Raw genomic sequence first — 13,729 nt, 5'->3', positions numbered from 1 at the left:
TGTTGCATAAACACTTTGTAATGGCCTTCCTTTTATTTAGCTTAACGCGTGGTTTATTTTCAGAAGCCTGCCTGATGAGTTGCCAGAGCGGCTCTTCTCCAGCGAGCAAAGATGCCTGTCTGCAGCCGAGTTTCTCAATCTTTCTCCACGTTCACAACGTATTGATGTGATGTTACTTGTGTGTAAAGGGCTGCCGCAGACCTTTGATTTCTGGTCCTCTGCCTTACGGGATCACCGTTCTAGCTAATGGCTCTGCCTTTTCCTTAACGGATTCCGCTGCTGCGTCTAGGGGGAAAAAACCGAGGCTTTGATGCCGTCTGGGTAAATTGATCCGTGTTTTTATGGAGCCTCCCTGAGCAAGGAGCAAGAAGCCACAGCCCAGCCTGTGAACAGCTGCACTTTAACTGTTGGGGGCGGGGGTGGCTGTGAGCCTGGGCTCTTTACGTGGGAGGTTGAGAGGAAGATGGGTCTAGTTCCCCCCCCCTCCCCCGCCTCTCCACCAAAGACCGACTGCGCTAACTTGGAGGGACCTTGCTGCTGTGTGCGCTCACGGCGGGAAGGAGACGGGCAGAGGAGGGCTGGCAGGGGTGGGGAGGTTGCATTTGAAAGCCTCCTGTGGCTGTCTGACCCGCTCAGCCAGCGCTGGGGGGCCCAGGCCAAGGGCCCTGCCGTCCCCTTTTGCGGGGCTAGGAGCGAGCGTGGCGCTCCCCAAAGAAGCTGTTCTGCGCGCAGCTCTTAACTGCAAACACCGCGCGCGCCTCCGGGTTTCGGTAACTCCCTTGTGGGATGCGGGCGACCTGGGAGGAGAGAGGAAGGAGGGTCCCCCAGGGCCGTCTCTGGCGGTCAGTGATGGCCCCGTTAGCGGTCAGAGGGGGGGTCTGGCTGCGAAGGGTGCAGCGGGCGCAAGGCGGATCCTGCCAGCCCCGCTGGGCAGACGGAGGCTCCCGCGGAGTTTCACAGTCTCCCCGCCAAGCACACGCGTCTGAGGCTAACAGAGCCCTGCACACCACCGTGATCGTGCGTTTTCCTTCATCTGCTCCGCCGGGATGCTGCTGTCGCTGCACCCGCCGAGACCTGGTGCGTTCTGCCGCCTTCTGGGCAGGGCCGGGGATGTCTCCTTTCCCTCGGGTCGCCTCCTCTCCACCCTCTTAACCGCCGGCCCGGGACGGTTTGTCCGCTTTACAGTCGACCTGCCATTCCCCACCCCCCACGCCAACCCCGCCACGGGCGAACAGCTCAGCCCAGGGGGCGGGGGGTAGTTGCTAGGAACTTCACCAGCCCCCGGGCTGGTGGTCCGTGCGCAGCTGCTGCGGGCGTCACGCGTGTACCTGGGCGCGTGCAATGCGCACAAGCGACGAAGCCCGCAGGCATGTGTGACTGCAGCCCTGTGCACGCGTGTGTGTGACTGCGCGTGGAGGGCATGGGTGGGGGAGGGGGAGCGTGCCGCGCACGTGCCTGCACGCTCTACGGGGGTGCGCCCTGGCTGGAGCCCCCCGGCCCCCTCAGCGGCTGCGGGTCCCGCCGGAGGCGCACCCGGGACGGCGGGGAGTCCGGAGAGCTGCTGCTCCAGCCCACCCCGGCGAGCGGCTCCGGCCGCCCCCCCCCCCCCGATCCATAGCGGCGGGCGGGGGCTGTCAGCAGAGTCCGGTTCCCCGCGGCGCAGCGCTGAGTCTCCTCAGCCCGGTCCCGAGCGGGTCCCGGGCAGCAGCCGCTGCAGCCGCCGCCGCATCCCTCCGCCCGCCGCCGCCGCCGGCCCCGCCCTGCCGGGGGACCTGCATCCCGCTCCTCCAATCAGGGGCCGGGCTGCCTCGGCCACGTGACGCCGGCGAGCTGAGGGACCTGCTGCTTCCCCCGCGCCAGAGAGATGCGGGCGGCAGAGCGCGAGAGCAGGCGGCGGCCGTTGGGCTGTGGAGCGCCGTGACTCCCTCCCCGCCCGGAGCCCTATGGCAGCTGCCGCCGCCGCCGCCTCCCTCCTGCCCGGCCGCCGCCGCGCCTCGGGCTGAGCCCGGCCGCCGGATCGCGCCGCCGCTGGGAAACTCTCGGGATCGTCATGCCGGGACCGGGCTGCCTCTTCCTGACCCGCTGCTGGCCGGGGCCCCCGGGATGCTAGGCAGCCCCCCGCCCGGATCCCTCCTGCCCCCCGTCGCCCCGAGACCGCGCCGCTTCGGGGAGCCCCTGGCTGCTGCCGCCGCCGAGTTGAGTTAAGAAGTCATGGTGCTGGGGGAAGCCTCCCCCCCTCGGCAGTGCGGCGGCGGCGGCTGGACACTTTGCGATTGCTGTTGCTGGCTGCTGCTGCCGGTGATGTTACTCCTCATAGCCCGACCCGTGAAACTTGCCGCTTTCCCTACCTCCTTAAGTGACTGCCAAACGCCTACCGGCTGGAATTGCTCCGGTAAGCTGCAAGCCAGATCCCCCGCCACCTTCCTCTCGGTGTCCTTTTCCAAAGGCGGGCTCGTCCCAAAACCTGCAGATCGCGGCGCTGACTGCAAATTACTGAGCACTTCGCCAGCCCTCCCTGTGACTGTCCAGTGTGCATTGCCAAAGGAGAGACTGGACAGCAGGGCGGAAAGTGCAGGGATGTTTCAGTACTTCCCCCGCCCTGCACTATAATGGCATCTGCTCGAGCTTTTCTTCCAGCGGTGTAGTCCATAGAGTTTGTTGCAGGCTGGACACACACTATCGTTTTGTGATCCCGCAAGACTGATCAGTGCCATGGGGTGTTTTGTTTTTCATAACGTATTAGAAGTGAGAACTGTGTGTGTGTGTGAGAGAGAGAGAGAGCAACAATTTTAGGAGAGCGAATGCAATAAATCGCGTTGTGGCTGTCTGAGAAATGCTGATTCCTTGCAGAAAGTGCAAGAATCCGTGCTAGGTCGTCTTTCCAAGAAAAAGCAACTCCTGATAATAATAAGAATATGGAAGGTTAATCCTGTTGGGCGAAGACCCCTTTTTTGTCGCTGCTTCCAGGCATTTCGATTTTGTTGTAGGCATGGGATTTTGTTTGCTTTTCTGTCTTTCATGATGTTGTATTCACTTTGTAAACCCTATAGTTTCTGGGGAAAAGTTAGCAGAGGAACCGTTTGCAGCTGTCACATTGGGTATTCACAGGACCAAAGGGCAGGGTAGCTAGCCGCAAGTGATCAAGAAGTAACGCCTCTTTCCTCGAGTTCTTCTGCGGGCTGCTATTAAACAGGCTTTTCCCCTTCATCTGGTCAATTTCAGCCCCGCTGGAAGGTGCCTGCCAGGCACAGTGCGGGTGAAATGTACTAATTGAATAAGGAAGAGGCTGGGGACCGGAGTTCTTGCCCTTTTAGATCAGCTGCGAGCTGGCTTTGTGACTGATCAGCATAGCCCTTAATACAGTAATAACAGTGCATTGCATGGAGTGTGTTTACCATTTGTGCAGTATTTTCAATACAACCTCTGTTTGTCAAGGCCCATGGTTTTTTGTTTCTAGCTGATGTTCAGTCCTTCTTTTTGAAGCACTCTTTTATATATAGAGAGGGAGACAGATCTCCAGACCCATTTGCAGGCTTCTGGTGAAGCAGAATCACTCAGTCTCTTTCAGTGACAAAGTGATGTATGTTTAAATATGTCACGTTGTGTGTATGTGTGTGTGTGCATTGGAGGTTGGGAGACAAGTGCTGTGTATAGGTTAAAGTCAAATGCTTATCTATCCACTGATTTAAAAAAAAACCTGGAGTCTCAAAATAGGGTGATCCCAATTTTTTTATCATCCTTAAAGTTGCTGACTTTACAGTGAATATAATATTTGGGTCAACAGGCTATGCCTCCGATATTTGAGGCGTTTCTGCAATGAGACCTTATAAAAGGGTTCTGAGAAAATATCAGCCTTCAAGGTAATATATGTATAATATATAATAGGTTGGCAAGAAGCAATTTTCACTGTTTTCATTTTTAATATTCAGTGATATGGTTAGAAGAATTAGGACATTTAAAAAATCAGTGGGATTAAATCTTAATGGATTTGGAATGTAATATAGCTGTTTTGTTTAATGCCTTGCTACACACTGTCGGAGTGGGGTGGCAACTAGTGAAATCTGAAATTCACACTGGCATTCATGAGCTAAATCTTCAGCCAGATCTATTTGTCTGCAGAACTGACGGGAAAGAACTAGGTTCACTCTGAAGAACCTGGCACCCCTCCTGTTAACTTAGAGGTGATCAATCTTCATTCGAATCAGACAGACCATCACAGAAAACACACAGCCTGTTTATCTTTATTATTGGGGCTTTGTTATGGCATAGTCTGGAGAAATTCCAATTTGGCTTTAGACCCAAAGATCTGCTGTTGCATGGAAAAATGTTGAACCAACCAAAGAAAATATAATACACCAGTCACTGGATCATTTTTGAGGAACTGGAGTCTGTTTAATACTGTAGAATAAAGAGGGTGGAGGTGTGGGGAATAATGACATAAAGTGTGGATAATTGAAAACAGGGAAGGACAGAACATCCAGACTGTATTATTTCACCAACAAGATTGTGGTGCTATGTAAATTAGAAAAGCAATCACCCTGTATTGTATATCCTGCCATACTGAAGCTGACAGTATTTTTCTGTTTACATTTGAGGTTATGATGACAGAGAAAATGATCTCTTTCTCTGTGATACCAATACCTGTAAATTTGATGGGGAGTGTTTAAGAATTGGAGACAGTGTGACTTGCGTCTGTCAGTTCAAGGTAAGAAGATTGCTGTTTCATTCTTTAATTCACTAATAAGAATACAAATCTGGGATCTCCCTTTACAACCTATTACTTGGCAATTTATTTCTCTTCGTGCAGTGAAGTTAGAGGGAAAACCTGGCAGCAAGTATAGAGAGCTGGCAGGAGTGCCAACTGATGTCAAAAAGACATAAGTTTCTCTGGGAAAATGCGGGTGCTGTGGTTATAAATGTCCGTTTGGGGTCTGCAGCTTCAGGTTGTGCATGTGTGATTTTGTTGCTGTGCCCTTTTAACAAGGATTTTAAATCCTTTCCAAATATACTAATGGTACTGATCATGCTTTATACACCCAGTGTTCTGTTCTAGTTAGAGAAATGGATCTGTAATGTGCTTATACGGTATTTTTCAGTAAGGTTGCATAATGGCAATGCTTCTGGTTGTATATCAGATTTCACACCCCTACCCCCGTCCAAAATCACAAACTTCATTTAGGTGTTAGGTAGTTTTAGTGGGCTATTGTTGATTTTCTCCCCTCTCACCACCTCCTTTCTCTCTTCCCTCTCCATTCAGCTAAGTCTAAACCTCAGGCATCCTTAAAGTCACATAGATTAATCATAATGTATTTCTTCTAGTGTGTTTTGCCTAACCCAGAAGACAGCTGTGCTTTGCGTAATTATCCAGATAAATTTTTTGCAAGTTATTGAGTTTTGAGACTGTACCAGCATATGCTTTATATACACCTATGCCCCAGTGGTTTTTTGCATTTTAATACAGCTTTATTAAATTGTAAAACTTTTAATAACTATTTAAATAGTTACAGTAGAACAGACCGAATGGTGCAGTGTTTGGTATTATACTCATCTCTAATGACTGATTTAATTTATTATTGACCATTGATAGACTGTTTACTCTAAAGATAGACAAATATCATTTGTATTACCAGAGGCAAAAATATCATATCTGAGGATGAAAAAGACAAAATTAATAATGCCTTAATTTAAAAAATGAAAGACCATCTCACCAAATGCAAAACAATTGTTTTACTAAAATTACTGTATTTAACATTAAATGATTGTATTTTTCTGTTGACGGAGATAATATATATGGCCCGTAACCAATTTTTTAGGTCTCCAGTTTACATATGGTCAAACATTTCATGTTTAACAATAAATGTTAATGTAGAGAGTTGAGTGGTGCAGCATTAGCATTTGTAACATGTTTAGTTGTTTAGACATTTTCATTCCCAAGGAAACCCTATAATGCAATCAACATTTGTGACTTGCGCTGTTGCCTGGTGCCGATACCTGTGCTGTGCCACTGACATATTGATCATACAGTGTCCATAGAGAACACTATGTTCTTGTGTTTGGTCACAGTTTGGCACTGGCAGTTGGTTTAAATGGAACAATTGCCAGGGAGGAGCAAAGCAAGACTTTGCTAAGGACAGGGGACACAATGGAGGCTATGTTTTCCCAAGGAAGCATGCCAGTCTATGGTGACTAAGAATAAAGAAACGATAGTAAACCTCAGTAGAATGCATTCCCTTGGATTTGGGAGATAAGTGATATCTGTGCTGATGTTGGAAAACCATATGATGTTGAAATATACCAGAGAAATAAGATACAGGCTTGCCAGGTTTCATCATCTGGGTAATGTTTATAATCTTAAATGAAATGAAAGTAAAGTGACCAGGTGATCGTGGAATTCATTGAAAGTTCTTTGAAGTCAATGGGAACCTAGCCATTGACTTCAGTGGTCTTTGGATCAGGCCCCATATGAAATCAGAGCTCTTTCTTTTGGCTTTGGCCATTCATGGAGCCACATATTTGAACATGAGCTCGTAATGCAAGCTACCTATGGTTGATGCTATACAGACAATGCAAATACTTGTGTGGCTGATGCTGTCGGTTTGCTAGAGTCAAAGTAATCCTTGCACTTCTGAAAATCCCTTACTTTAATAGAGTTAAAACAGGGAGGAACTTGGCTCATCATATAGCATCTATGGGCAGTTTAGGACTCAGGAAAGGTACACAGTTTTAGCAGAAAATGAATTCTAATACAGTATGGGTTGACTGAGTAACACACAAAGTCACACAAGGGGTATATGGAATACAGTCACAAATCCATATGGCTCAAGTTAGGGGGTTTGCTTAGTCAGAATTCAGGCCCTCTTTCCATCCACGCTTCTCTATGGTGACAATGAGCAAATCAACAGAGGAGTGCCCATCAGTTTAATTATTTTTTATGTTTTCTCTGTTACTTGCTAGGGGCTTTAATTGCAGTTGGAAAGCAAAGATGAGGGTTGCCTTTATGCTATTTAAAACTTCTGTCTGGCCACCCCTTTACGTGTTTTTTATAACACTGGTTCAGATAGTGTCCGGCCAAACTGATTTAATAAAATAAACATTTGTTGCTTGAAAGGCAAATTAAAACCAGACTGCTTTGGGTCATTTGAATGGGCTACTGCTCCCAGGCAGAAGATAAATGACTGGGGTTTCCCCCTAGTTGACTCATTTTTGCTTTTTTAACACTGCAGAAATATAGACCACCCATTGGTTTCACCTGGTGAGGGACTTGTATTTCACCAGAGCGTATTCTCTCCACATTTGTTTTAATAGGAACAGAAGTTCACTTCTTCTTGTGTTACAGCACAACCCTACATGTTCATTGGGTATTAATGTATCAGGCCATTAATCATTCCTTCTCATTGGAGTTCATTGTTAGCTGTAGGTAATAACCTCAAGGATATAGAATTAACCAACATTTCTTTTTATGACATCATAATCTCTGCATATTAGAAGGGCCTTTATTTGACTGCCCCTGACCGCACTAGTCTGCTAGACTAGCACAGTCCTTCTTTTTCGTCTGTGACCACATGAAAATGTCTGAATAAGTACTTAGGTATTTCAGTTGATGCTGAGTTTGTTTCTCTACATTTAGGACCTGATCTTGAAAACATTTACACACACACGTAGCTTTCCTTATGTGAGTAGTCCCATTTGCTTCAATGGGACTCCTCACATGAGTTAGTTACTCAAGTATTTTCAGGATCAGGACCTTAGTTAGAGGGTTGTGAGTTGTATTATTGAAATGCATTTTCATATTACTTTGCATGCTCAAAATATGTGAAGTGTGGTGACAGTATTTATCACATGCTTATGAGAGTAGGAAGTAATCAGTTTTGTAGTGCTAACATGAGCGGGAGTTACACAAGTATGTCAGCTTCTCTGGAAAATAAACCTTCTGTGCTAAATAAACCTTATAAACTCTGTTATGCCAATACATTCATATGCCTATGATTATAGGCATACAACATTCCAAATGCTATGAAAGGTAGTCAAGGGCCGGTGTATGGCGAAATTAGGGCATACTTATTGTTCTTCCTTGCTTGGGTTAAGCAAATATATGTTAAAAATACATGTGTGAGAGGGAGAATTCTACATAATAGGAACTTTATGTTGCAGCGAATGGGAGTTTTGACATGATTTGGCCCTCACTGAAACTCATCTTGAGGCCTAGGACTTGGTGTAGAGTCCTGAGCCAATGCCCAGAATGTACGGCTGGATTGAGGAAAGACTGACAGTCAAAATCCAATATGCCACCAACTGCTGGGACCAGAGAGAAATGAGTTTTATACCAATGGAAATCCGTGAATGCCAGTTTTCCATTGTTATAAAGCAGCAGAATCCAGCTGTGACAGATCATGAGATATCAGATTATTAAAATCACAGTAGTCTGATAACCATTTTGATTTTTCTTCCCCACTTTAATTCTGATTTTAATTCTGATTCTTCCCCACTTTAATTCTGATGATTTTTCCACCCCACCCCGCCACGGGCTTCAGTGCCCCTGGTGCTCAGAACCATAGTTAGTACCCTCTGAAAACTTCACATATCCACGTTCACTGTTGCTGAGCAGCAGCTTTAATTTTTTTCTTTTTGTCAGTGTAACAGTTGTGTATAGGTGATGGCATAAAGAATGGATAATAGAGGCAGAAATGCATTGGGCAGGGAACACTTTTTGAAAAGGAAAGGATGTGTCACCTACATGTATGCAGTGACACATGGCTTGTTGTGTGTTACACAACGCACAGTTCCACCCGTGAGCCTGAGTCTCAGTTTGAAAATGTCAAGAGTCCTGAAAATGCCAGGATGGAAGAGAAAGAAAGACTGTAAAAGCAGAACACAGTAGCATCCTCCACAGAATGCAATAGTCTCTCAAATACCGTGTGTACTTCTAAATGTACAGAATTTGGGGTGAAATCCTGTCCACATTGTAGTTCATGGAAATGTTGCCGTTGACTTCAGTGGTCCAGGATTTCACCCTTGACCTTTTCATGCAAACCCTGCTCACTTTATGCACATGAATAACCGCATCTGAGGTAATGGGGTCACCCACATAGGTAAGGAAAGCAGGATGTGGCCCTCACTGTTTTGAAGCTAGTTGGCATAAAAATTATGAATCTTATCCTGCTTTCACTGAAACTAATGGAAAATATGCAACTGTCTTCAGTGGAAGGAGGATCAAACTCTGTGTTTCTGCTTGTAATGGTGAATGTTATAATATTCTGGGCCAACTCCTGAATGTCTTGTTCACATAAATAGTCACTGTGGTGTTCATGGAACTTTACGTGTAAGGCAACGAAGACTTGGTCCTTCATGCTAAAAAAAAAATCCAGTTGTTTGTGTTAATTGTCTTGGTAAACTATTCCAAACCACCCTTCAGCTCTGTCCAAATCACTGTTTAGCTTCTGGGTGAAATCTGGCACTTCTGTCTTTGACATAGGTCAGATTTAGAATGTACTCTTCAAAATGGCAAACAGGCACATTTTAATCAATAGTTCAAAATAGTAGAATTGATGAGCTGTGGGGTAGGAGAAGAAAGCATTTGTTGTTATGTTTATGAAAAAGAAGGTGGCATAGCAGGCCTAAGACTTTTAAGAAAATATAATACATAGGGAAAATGTCACTCATCTTGGACCAATCAAAATGTCACTCTGACAAAGTCTGAATAATTTCCTGGCTATATCCCTGTGTGGAGGCCTGCAATTAATTCAGCTCACGCATGTGTTAATCATGTCTGTAGCCATTCGTATCTAGGCAGATTTCAAATTCATATTGACATCAGTTTCATACTGGATATCACATGTTTTAGCACAACATAAGACACTTAACATAAGACAGCTAAATTGATAGTATGACTTTTTAATTTTTATGTGGTTTTTAAACAGAGGTGATCTTTTATAAATAATAATCTTGATCATTACTTTTATAATTAAACAATGAGACATATCAGGAATATAGTAGTCATGAGATAATCACATCCCTGGCATAATTATCAGGTACAGGGCACATCCAAGTGTCTCTAATACCTCAGAGTGTGATTATCTTATGATAACTACACCCTGTAGGTTGCCTAATTTCCATTATAAAATGGAATTATTTTTATTAAAATGAACAAGCGGGGGAAGAAACTTGTTCTCTTTGTGATGGAGGAAAATAAAGCTGATAGTTGACAACACTGAGCAGAAGTTTCAGCTGAGCTGATAGTATGCATATTATTCAATCTCTCTGTTCTTCAGTATTGTTGACTTTACATGCCTTGTAATTCTGGCCCTGATGCCCTCAACATGAAATAGAGAGCTGTGAACTCTAGGAAATACTGTAACAAGAGCTTGCTGAAAAATTTCAACATTTTAATGAAAAAAGGGACACATCTTTGCTGACAATTTTCACAAAAAAATCCATCCTGTTTTCTAATCCATCCAATCAATTCTAATTATGAGAGAGCGTGCATGCCTATTATCCTTCAATGGGAGTGGGAATGCATACATTGCCATACCAGATAAGACCAGAATTACATCTTGTCTAGCATTCTGTCTCTGAATAGCCAGCACCAATTACTTTAAAGATATATGAAAGCCCAGAGTGGACAGTTACGGAATAACTAGCCCATATGGGAAGTTTCTTACTCACACCTGTCAGTTAGAGGTCGTGTTGTGCCTGAAGCATGACCATTTAATATCCCTTCATTTTTTTCCTGTAGTCCTACTAATAATGATAGATTTGAAAAGAATGAGCAAGGATCAGGCAGTTTCTTAGCTCCTGCTGTTTTCATGCTGTTTTATTTTTTTGATTGGGAGATGGGGCGGGATATGACTTGGTATGGTACCATTTGGTGGTTGTTACTAATTACATTCTTTCTTTTTCTGCATTCATTAGTGTAACAGCGACTATGTGCCGGTGTGTGGCTCCAATGGCGATACCTATCAGAACGAATGCTACTTGAGACAGGCTGCCTGCAAGCAGCAGAGTGAAATACTCGTGATGTCGGAAGGATCATGTGCAACTGGTATGTATAATACTTAGTTTGTAGACTATATTGAGAACTTGGTTTGAAATCAGATAAAATAGCTTGCATATCATGATAAGGACTCTTTGGATTCCTGGTGTATTAACTCCAGATGAATAATTTACCATATAGACCTTAAGTAGCTACTGTCATCCATTCCTTTTTTTAAAAGATTCTTGACATGATTTTGAGGAACAGGGCATAGAATACCATTTCTGTTTTAATATTTATCTTGCATTCTGCCATGTGGTGTGCACTGTATACAGATATATAGTGTGAATACAAGTAACTGGACAGAAAGATTAAGTTAACCTAGAACACTTTGCTTGTGTCAATGGCACTTTGTAATCTGGAGGGGACAGCCTATGAATGTTATTGCATATGGTAACTTTTCCATAGGCTTTTTCTTATATACTTAGGATTAGATCCCCAATGGTATAAATCAGCATAGCTTCAGTGACTGCCGTGGAACTGCACTGATTTATAGTGGCTAAGGTTTTGGCCCTTAAACTTTAAGTTAAATTAGTGAGATTGTGCAATTGTCTTCTCTGTATTTCGTGGAAGAATTAACTGAGTATTATTTCGCAAGGCACCTTTTTTTTACAAAAACTAGACAAGCCATTTACAACACACACTTTGCTTCTCTACAAAAGAAATAGGACACTAAACTATCTAAACTACTATATGCCACAAGGGGCCACAACAGTGGTTCCCTTAACCCACCCAGCAATATTTTTGTTAATCTATCCAACTATACTCTTAGCCCAGCAGAAGAATCTGTCCTATCTCGGGGCCTCTCCTTCTGTCCCTCCACCCCCACGAACATGATATAGTTCTGTGGTGACCTAGAATCCTATTTTCGACGTCTCTGACTCAAGGAATATTTCCAACACACCTCTGAACAACATACTAGTCTACAGAGACCTTCCTACCAAGACTACAAAAAGAAGGATTCTGGGTGGACTCCTCCTGAAGGTTGAAACAACAGACTGGACTTCTACATAGAGTGCTTTCGCCGATGTGCACGGGCTGAAATTGTGGAAAAGCAGCATCACTTACCCCACAACCTCAGCCGTGCAGAACACAATGCCATCCACAGCCTCAGAAACAACTCTGACATCATAATCAAAAAGGCTGACAAAGGAGGTGCTGTCGTCATCATGAATAGGTCGGAATATGAACAAGAGGCTGCTAGCCAGCTCTCCAACACCACTTTTTACAAGCCATTACCCTCTGATCCCACTGAGGGTTACCAAAAGAAACTGCAGCATTTGCTCAAGAAACTCCCTGAAAAAGCACAAGAACAAATCTGCACAGACACACTCCTGGAACCCCAACCTGGGGTATTCTATCTGCTACCCAAGATCCATAAACCTGGAAATCCTGGACGCCCCATCATCTCAGGCATTGGCACCCTGACAGCAGGATTGTCTGGCTATATAGACTCCCTCCTCAGGCCCTACACTACCAGCACTATCTTCGAGACACCACTGACTTCCTGAGACAACTACAATCCATCGGTGATCTTCCTGAAAACACCATCCTGGCCACTATGGATGTAGAAGCCCTCTACACCAACATTCCACACAAAGAGGGACTACAAGCCGTCAGGAACAGTAATCCCGGAAATGTCACAGCTAACCTGGTGGCTGAACTTTGTGACTTTGTCCTCACCCATAACTATTTCACATTTGGGGACAATACCTTCAAATCAGCGGCACTGCTATGTGTACCTGCAGGGCCCCACAGTATGCCAACATTTTTATGGCTGACTTAGAACAACGCTTCCTCAGCTCTCGTTCCCTAATGCCCCTACTCTACTTGCGCTACAGTGATGACATCTTCATCATCTGGACCCATGGAAAAAAAGCCCTTGAGGAATTCCACCATGATTTCAACAATTTCCATCCCACCATCAACCTCAGCCTGGACCAGTCCACACAAGAGATCCACTTCCTGGACACTACCGTGCTAATAAGCGATGGTCACATAAACACTACCCTATACCGGAAACCTACTGACCGCTATTCCTACCTACATGCCTCCAGCTTTCACCCAGCTCACACCACACGATCCATTGTCCACAGCCAAGCTTTACGATACAACCACATTTGCTCCAATCCCTCAGAGATAAACACCTACAAGATCTCTAACAAGCATTCTTACAACTACAATACCCACCTGCGGAAGTGAAGAAACAGATTGACAGAGCCAAAAGAGTACCCAGAAGTCACCTACTACAGGACAGGCCCAACAAAGAAAATAACAGAACGCCACTAGCCATCACCTTCAGCCCCCAACTAAAACCTCTCCAACTCATCATCAAGGATCTACAACCTATCCTGAAGGACGATCCATCACTCTCACAGATCTTGGGAGACAGGCCAGTCCTTGCTTACAGACAGCCCCCCAACCTGAAGCAAATACTCACCAGCAACCACACAACAGAACCACTAACCCAGGAACCTATCCTTGCAACAAAGCCCGTTGCCAACTGTGTCCACATATCTATTCAAGGGACAGGCCTAATCACATCAGCCACGCTATCAGAGGCTCGTTCTCCTGTACATCCACCAATATGATATATGCCCTCATGTGCCAGCAATGCCTCTCTGCCATGTACATTGGTCAAACTGGACAGTCTCTACATAAAAGAATAAATGGACACAAATCAGATGTCAAGAATTATAA

General features: G+C 45.2%; 1 protein-coding gene across 1 annotated transcript in view; it reads left to right on the top strand.

Moving 5' to 3' along the window:
- Positions 1 to 1,860: 1,860 nt before the first annotated feature.
- Positions 1,861 to 13,729, top strand: part of TMEFF2 (transmembrane protein with EGF like and two follistatin like domains 2) — a 172,628-nt gene continuing 160,759 nt past the window's right edge. Inside the window, exons 1-3 of the mRNA XM_084643609.1 lie at positions 1,861 to 2,392; positions 4,596 to 4,705; positions 10,909 to 11,038. Of these exons, the coding sequence (XP_084499735.1) occupies positions 2,212 to 2,392; positions 4,596 to 4,705; positions 10,909 to 11,038 (421 nt within the window). The 5' untranslated portion in view covers positions 1,861 to 2,211. The remainder of the gene's footprint in view (positions 2,393 to 4,595; positions 4,706 to 10,908; positions 11,039 to 13,729) is intronic.

The sequence above is a fragment of the Lepidochelys olivacea genome (assembly GCF_965140295.1).
Source record: "Lepidochelys olivacea isolate rLepOli2 genome assembly, chromosome: 11".
Lineage (NCBI taxonomy): Eukaryota > Metazoa > Chordata > Testudines > Cheloniidae > Lepidochelys > Lepidochelys olivacea.
Note: the sequence above shows the minus strand (reverse complement) of the source record. Positions and strands in the feature narration are given on the sequence as shown.